The 8,329-nt window shown below is 33.0% G+C and overlaps 1 protein-coding gene across 1 annotated transcript in view; it reads right to left on the bottom strand.

The window, feature by feature from the left end:
* Nucleotides 1-7,595: 7,595 nt before the first annotated feature.
* The window catches only part of LOC132723312 (protein phosphatase 1H-like), a 38,880-nt gene continuing 38,146 nt past the window's right edge, over nucleotides 7,596-8,329 (bottom strand). The window contains exon 11 of the mRNA XM_060707993.1: nucleotides 7,596-7,906. Coding sequence (XP_060563976.1) covers nucleotides 7,726-7,906 — 181 coding nt within the window. The 3' untranslated portion in view covers nucleotides 7,596-7,725. The remainder of the gene's footprint in view (nucleotides 7,907-8,329) is intronic.

Here is an 8,329-nt window from a genome sequence, read left to right as displayed (position 1 = left end):
AAAATATAACAGCTATATTGTATCAACATTATTCAAATATAGATAATGGAATGTTTCTCTACACTTCAATATAAAGATTATTGAAATGCACACACACAGGCATCAACTGTCCAGTCTTTTTTCCCTTCTATATCAGGGGCTGTTATAGGACTGCTTCCCCAAAGAAATATTCTTTAAAATCATGAAGTTTTCCCAAAAATTTAATTTACATAAAGTTTTTTTCTTCCCCTTTTGCAAATATATTGTGTAATTTTCCCCCAAAATTAAGGGCAGGGCTGCATTCTCCAACCTGTAAAAAAAATATTCATTACTTGGGAGAGGGGGGAAAAGGGAAGGAATGTACCCCGAAAAAATATATATTGACAAAAGTATTTGTATTACAGTGACCCTCTGTACACCATTAACCACTTTACATCAGAATGACTTTTACCTGTCTAGAACAATACCTCTCGGCAACAATCACACGAGGTATTGCTCTACAGAAGTTTTACTGTATTTGCCAATATTGACCCCCGAGATGTATCAATAAATATATAATGACATTCTTTATTTGGCAAGGCTCAGTTTCAAATACATTTGTAATTAGAAAAAAAATAAATCAAAAAAATTGGACATTAGACATATGGCACAACAGTATATATGTATACATGTATTATTATTACATAGAAACTTACATTTTATCACATAATTATCCTGCTTGCTTGAATGATAATGTGCTTGTCTTCAATGACGATGGTTTTGGGTTTGAAATCTTAACTCAGATCATAGATATTTTTCAGTTTTCCTTTTTGATATTGACAGAATGTTTAATACTGTACATGTAACATAAAATGCGAAATTTTATCAAAATTATTTGTTAAAAATATTCAGAAAAAGTTGAAAAATAGTCAAACATCAGAAATTTTACAATTTATCCATTCCTTCACTTACACAACAAATAACTGGCAGAAAAAATTGACAAGTAAATAGAATCATGATATTGAAAAAGTTCAACATCAAACCTGCTACTTCATGGATTCAAGAATTGTTCGAACAAAACAAAAATACAGGTACATGTTCATGTAAGTTAAAGAAAACCTTGTAATGTTAAATATGGAATGTATATTTTATCACAAACTCTGTATGGAATACATGTATGAAAACACTGATAATAATAAATATGAACTACGAGTAGATAACTGTTTGATTAGAAGTCTTCAAAGTTTAAAAAAATGTGTCTCTAATAGCATTTCAATATAATCTGCATAACATACTATAAAAAGTATCTAAAACACAAGATATATCAGTACTCTTTAATGGAATGCATCTTCTATATTGATGTTTCAACAAACATTACCTAATAGCTGATATTTTATGTTAATAGATTAATAAGTACAATATAACATCATAACTCGGTACTTCAGCATATCATATAATAACTTTACATATTGTCTTGTTGTGACTTGATTTACTGAATTGAATATTCATATCATAATAAAAATTGTTAACAACTATTTTTATATTATTATAAAGGGTCTCCACTAAGGTTTTTGACATGATCAGACTGAAAATATTTTTCCAGAAACATGTACCATTTGATGTAGGTTTACACCACTGATCTTTGTGCAAAATTTCAGATCATTCGCGCACTTTGTTTTTCCACAATAATTATTCAAATTGTAAAAAAATGACACAAAATGAAAAGGGTTTAAACACTTTTCACTTATTGGGCTAAGAAAAGCATAAAAATAAGATTTTCAATTTATTTCAAAGTATATTTCTTAACTATCTTTGCATATATTTCTGTTTAAAGTGTCATACCTCATTTATGTAAGAAATTCAAATGGTATGTTTTTAGCCTTTAAACCTCAGTGGAGTCCCTTTAATGCTGATATCATAATGATATTTCTAACAACAATTTGATATCAAATATTCATAGACAAGGTTATGATTTTTTTTTTTTTATTAAAAGTTTGAAATCACACCGACACTGCTAAAATCATAATTATGATGACTCTCCAGTGCCCCTCTGTTTCCTTTGGTGCCCCTCTGTTCATAATTTTGGACACAAGCAACCTCCTGAGTAGATCCACTGAACTTTTCATAAGCTTGCAGATATCTAATATAAACAGACCCAAAATCCCAATTAATATTTACATCATATCAATGGTTAACATCTATTACATGTTTTATATCTATACAATATAATTATATCAGCCTCGTCACGACAAAACCAACATAGTGCCTTTGCGACCAGCATGAATCCAGACCAGCCTGCGCATCCGCGCAGACTGATCAGGATCCATGCTGTTCGCTATCAGTTTCTCTACTTGAAATAGAGTTGGTATGCGAACATCATGGATCCTGCACAGATGCGCAGGCTGGTCTGGATCCATACTGGTCTCAAACACACTATGATGGTTTTGTTGTGATGCGGCTCATATCATTTAATCATCTGATAACAATTCAAAACATATTGATATAAATTATTACCTGATCAAGAGTTGCATTTTAATATGACTGTTGTTATTTTTTCATACATATTATAAATACACATGTAAGTAACATACAAACAATGGCACATTTCTAGTAAATAAAACAAGCAAATAATCTAACAAAAAGTGAAAATCTCTTAAAAACAATACATTGTAATTTCAAATAAAAGACAAGAAGCGCCGCAATGCGACGAAAACCAGGTTTTCAACGACCAAGGTTTGATGTGACAGCAATCAATAGGTCAAAGTGCACTGAAGTTATTGAGTAGATACTAAAAATTCTATTGTAAGCAAATTACCTAGACCTTGCTCTCAGATATCTAAGTGGCAATCCAAAGCTGCCACTCAGCAAGTTTGGTGTGAAAAGGTCAAAGCAAACTCAAGTTATAACATGAAAACTAAATACATTAACCTTGATCACAGACACCTGGGTAGCAATCCCAAGCTGCCTCTTGATATAAGCTACCCATTCATCAAGTTTGGTGTCAATTGGTCAAAGCAAACTCAAGTTATTGAGCAGAAACTGAATTTCTATTTTTAGTTCCAGTGACCTTGACCTTGATCACAGACACCTGGGTAGCAATCCCAAGCTGTCTCTTGATCTAAGCTATCCATACACCTAGTTTGGTGTCAATAGGCCAAAGCAAACTCAAGTTATTAAGCGGAAACTGAATTTCTATTTTTAGTAACAGTGACCTTGACCTAGATCACAGACACCTGGGTAGCACTCCCAACCTGCCTCTTGATATAAGCTATCCATACACCAAGTTTGGTGTCAATAGGACAAAGCAATCTCAAGTTATTGAGCTGCAACTGAATTTCTATTTTTAGTAACAGTGACCTTGACCTTGATCACAGACACCTGGGTAGCAATCCCAAGCTGCCTCTTGATATAAGCTATCCATACACCAAGTTTGGTGTGTATAGGCCAAAGCAAACCCAAGTTATTGAGTGGAAACTGAATTTCTATTTTTAGTAACAGTGACCTTGACCTTGATCACAGACACCTGGGTAGCAATCCCAAGCTGCCTCTTGATATAAGCTATCCATACACCAAGTTTGGTGTCAATAGGCCAAAGCAAACTCAAGTTATTGAGCGGAAACTGAATTTCTATTTTTAGTAACAGTGACCTTGACCTTGATCACAGACACCTGGGTAGCAATCCCAAGCTGCCTCTTGATATAAGCTATCCATACACCAAGTTTGGTGTCAATAGGCCAAAGCAAACTCAAGTTATTGAGCGGAAACTGAATTTCTATTTTTAGTAACAGTGACCTTGACCTTGATCACAGACACCTGGGTAGCAATCCCAAGCTGCCTCTTGATATAAGCTACCTACACACCAAGTTTGGTGTCAATAGGCCAAAGCAAACTAAAGTTATTGAGCGGAAACCAAAAGTTGACGCCCGCCCGCCGACTTCGGCATTACAATAACCCGGTTTTCGTTGAAAACCTGGTTAAAAAGCAAACAATATAAACAAATATAAATTTTACATTATTTAAGATATTAAAGTTTGACTATTTGTACTGTACTATATTTTAACTTACAATTGTAATTTTATTTAAGCATGTACCCTATTCAGTACTGGTTTTCTTGCAGATTCCAGACCCTAGCAGTTTTCAGGCCGTTCATCGTTTAAGTCCAGTTCTGTCTGTTTAACCAATAAAGCATCAATGTGACTTCATTAAATGAGAGAAACATTTGTTTTTCCTAGACAGCACAGCAATTAAATTGGTAAAAAGTTTTATATATTTTGAAGATTTGCCTGTTGTTTAAAAGTTACTTTGGAGAACTTGCTGTATTCGAAAAAAAGAAACACCTGGGGAATTCCAGTTTGAATGCTCATTTACAGTAATTATAGCCCCATTCCAGGAAATTCACTACTTTTCAACAATATACTTGCATATGATAGAAAGACAGTTGGAAAATTTTGTTTCTAGAATAAAAATCACCTTCACATTGCTTACGTGTTACAAATAATATTCAAAATGAAAAAAGGAATACTGCTGTGAAATTATAAATAAAAGCTAGAAAAGGTGTTACATGGTCATATTTCAATAAAAAAAATAAAGTATAAGAGCAAAATCGAAAACATGGTAATGCTGGACAGGTACCTATCTATGTTCTGTAATCATCCATAGACAAATTTGTATTTTATAAGTAAACAAGAGCTGTCACAGGAGACAGCGAAGCTCGACTAATAAAATGCTGGACGCAGTAAGGAGGACAAAACTATGAAAGAAAAATCAATTATGTATAATTAAGTATTAAGTTATAGTAAAAATATAACATTTGTTAACATAAATTCCAAGAGCAAGGGGAATAATTCTAGAAATAGTCATGCAAGAGTTATGGACCTTGCGACACAACATTTGTGTAATGATAAGAAATATATATTTGAAGTTTGAAGTAGATATCTTAAAAAATAAAGAAGTTATTTTATTTCTTAAAGAAAATCCTAAGTTCAAAGGGAGATAAATCTGTAAATATTGCTTCAAGAGTTATGAACATTGTCACATAAAATGTAAATGATTATAAGGAATAAGTATTTGAAGTTTGAGGTAGATACCTTTAAAAATAAAAAAGTTAAAATAAACAAGAGCTGTCCGTAAGACAGCGCGCTCGACTTTTTTATTGCTTGCCAATAAAAAAAGTTTTTGCAGTAAAAGGCAATACAAGAATCTCTGTATTTTTAAAGTGAACAATGGCCATGAGCATTAAGATATTTAGTGAAGAATTATTTTACTGAATTGTGTGATACCCTTGAACACTGCAGGTTCAGTGGATAGGAATGAATTTTTTTAGATTTTTTAAGTTTTTTAGTGCTTGCCTATAATACAAAACATTGACAGTTAAGGGCCATAATTCAAATAAAATCTTTGACAGAATTACCTTCTCCTGGACATGTTTGGGAATCATGATTGTAAACAAGTATTCCAACTTTCAAATTAATATCTCAAACAGTTCAGTCAAAAAGTGGACTGGTACTAAAAACTTAACCAAGATTCTAAGTCGATAAAAGGCCTTAATTTTTAAAACAAATCCTTGACAGAGTTACCTTCTCTTGCGTACAGATGGGGGTAATGATGTGAAATAGCATTAAAAGTTTCAAAGCAATATCTCAAAGGGTTAAGGCAATAAGTGGATTTTACCCATATTCAATGTACAGTTGACTCTCAATAAGTCAAAATCGCTTTACTCAAAATTCCGCGTAAGTCGAAGAATTTCGAAAGTCCCGTCAAATTTCCTTCTCTATCTTTGTATTTCAATTCCGCTTAGGTCAAATTTTGACTTACCTAGACTCCTGTTTAGTCGAAAAGAAAATTTGGTCCCTTCAATTAAAGTCCAACATGTTTTCATCTCAATTAGTCGAAGTGTGAAAACACCAGACTGATCAAAGGTCGGCGACATCAAGGTGAAATGTTGTCACTCGTGATTCACACGTTTCATAGTAATTTTAATCGCCGGTCATCATGTATTATAAACACGTAGTAAAAGTGGTTTTAAATGGTTTCAGGACTTAATTGGTTTTAACAGTTAGATAACTAAATTGAGATTTTATTAATTTAATTGTAATAAATGCTTGTGATATTTTGTTTCAATTTCTAGACGAATGTCAACGTAATGGCGGCAGATCCACGTTACTCGAATTCCGTTTCTCTCGAAGTAAAATGCCCAGTCCCTTCGATTTCGAGTTACCGAGAGTCAACTGTATTTTCTAAGTCAAAAAGGGGCATAATTCTGTCAAAAACCTTGACAGAGTTATGTCCTCTTGTCTGTTGATGAAGGTCGTGATGGTAAACAAGTATGGTCAGTTTCAAAGCAATACCTCCAATGGTTTTGAAATAAAGTGAGGTGGTACAAAAAACTTAACCAAGCTCAATACACTTTCTAAGTCAAAAAAGGGCCATAATTCTGTCAAAAACCTTGACAGAGTTATGTACTCTTGTCTGTAGATGGAGGTTATGATGGTGAACAAGTATGGTAAGTTTCAAAGCCATACTTGTAATACTTCTGAAATAAAGTGGGGTGGTACAAAAAACTTAACCAAGGTGTGACGCCAACGCCGACGCCGACGCCGACGCCGGGGCGAGTAGGATAGCTCCCCTTTTCATAGAAAAGTCGAGCTAAAAATAACATTTTTCTAGTAAATAAATCTAAGTTTATGGGGAGATAATTCTTGCGATATTGGTGCTAGAGTTATGAACCTTGTCACATAAGATGTGGATGATGATAACGTAAATATATTTGAAATATGAAGTTGATCCCTTTAGAAATAAATAAGTTACAGTAAAAAATAATATTTTGTATGGAAAATTCAAAGTTCAAAGGGAGATAAATCTAAAAATATTGGTGCTAGAGTTATGAACATTGTCACATAAGATGGGGATGATGATAATGTAAATATATTTGAAGTATGAGGTTGATCCCTTAAGAAATAAAGAAGAAACAGTAAGAAATAGTATTTTTTGAGGAAAATTCTAAGTTCAAGGGGAGATAAATCTGAAAATATTGGTGCTAGAGTTATGACCCTTGTCACATAAGATGGGGATGATGATAAGGTACATATATTTGAAGTATGAGGTTGATCCCTTTAGAAATAAAGAAGTATCAGTAAAAAATAGTATCTTTTAAGAAAAATTCTAAGTTCAAGGGGAGATAAATCTGAAAATATTGGTGCTAGAGTTATGAACCTTGTCACATAAGATGTGGTTGATGATAAGGAACATATATTTGAAGTTTTAAGTTGATACCTTAAGAAATGACAAAGTTATAGTGAAAAATATTTTACTGCACCAAAACTTTAATCTAAAATCTGGACGCGGACGCGGACGCGGACGCCGACGCCGGGGCGAGTAGGACAGCTCTCCATATACTTCGTATAGTCGAGCTAAAAAGTGCAATTTGGGGCCGTAAACTGCTAGGAAACCAGAACATGTATATAATAATTTACATAACAAAGTTATTAACCATACAATTATCAGTACAGACAAATATAGGATTTTTGTAATACTGTAACATATATACATGGTCTCATGGTTGAGGAAAACATAGGTCAATATTAAATAAATAATAATTTGCGTAACTATCCAGTCACTCACAATAATCCATTATATAACTTAACTTTAATTACTAGTATAGGGTTTTAAATAAGGTCTTATAAAGGTATTATAATCATCATGAGGAGATCCGTTGTTCGGCTAATCATGTCAGTTCCGGCTAACCTTAAATCACAGAATATATTTCCATTACGTTATACCACTATCTAACAAATGCCCTGCTTTCCACTGATTTAAGTAGGTTAAGATAGGAATTATCATAACTGTTATATCATCAAAAGAAGCTGTGTCTCCATTCCTCTTCTTCCATCCTTGACCTGTAAAGTGTCCCCTCGCCTCTGACACAAGTTCCTGAGCCGCTATGGTATATCTAAGGAGATGAGAAATGATAATTACATGTAGTTTACTTTCTTCAGCCAGTAATGAATAACGATGGACATTATGGCAGACTGATCAGTAAGATTACTGAATTTTAGTAAATGTAAACTTACAACAATAAAGCTTGCTTTTTTTTGATTGTCTGATTACAAAATATGTAAGTGGTTAAACATATGAAATTTCAACCCTCAGTCACAGGTTCTTTGAAAAATAAATACAAGTACTTCATATGCATGGAGTTTATGCCGTTTGCAGAAGCTTTCTTTACATCGCAAAGGTTTTTTTTATATTATAAGCTTTACAAGACTATGAAATTGAAGTGAACAAATAAAGCACCTACTATCCTTGTTATATTTTTCCATTTCTTAAACACTTTATAATTATATCTTTTTATAAGTTTATATTTTAAAAAAAA

This window comes from Ruditapes philippinarum, unplaced genomic scaffold, assembly GCF_026571515.1.
Source record: "Ruditapes philippinarum isolate M1 unplaced genomic scaffold, ASM2657151v2 ctg184_1_1_1_1, whole genome shotgun sequence".
Taxonomy (NCBI): Eukaryota; Metazoa; Mollusca; class Bivalvia; order Venerida; family Veneridae; genus Ruditapes; species Ruditapes philippinarum.
The sequence above is the reverse complement of the archived record's forward strand: the minus strand, read 5'-3'. Positions and strand labels throughout refer to the sequence as shown.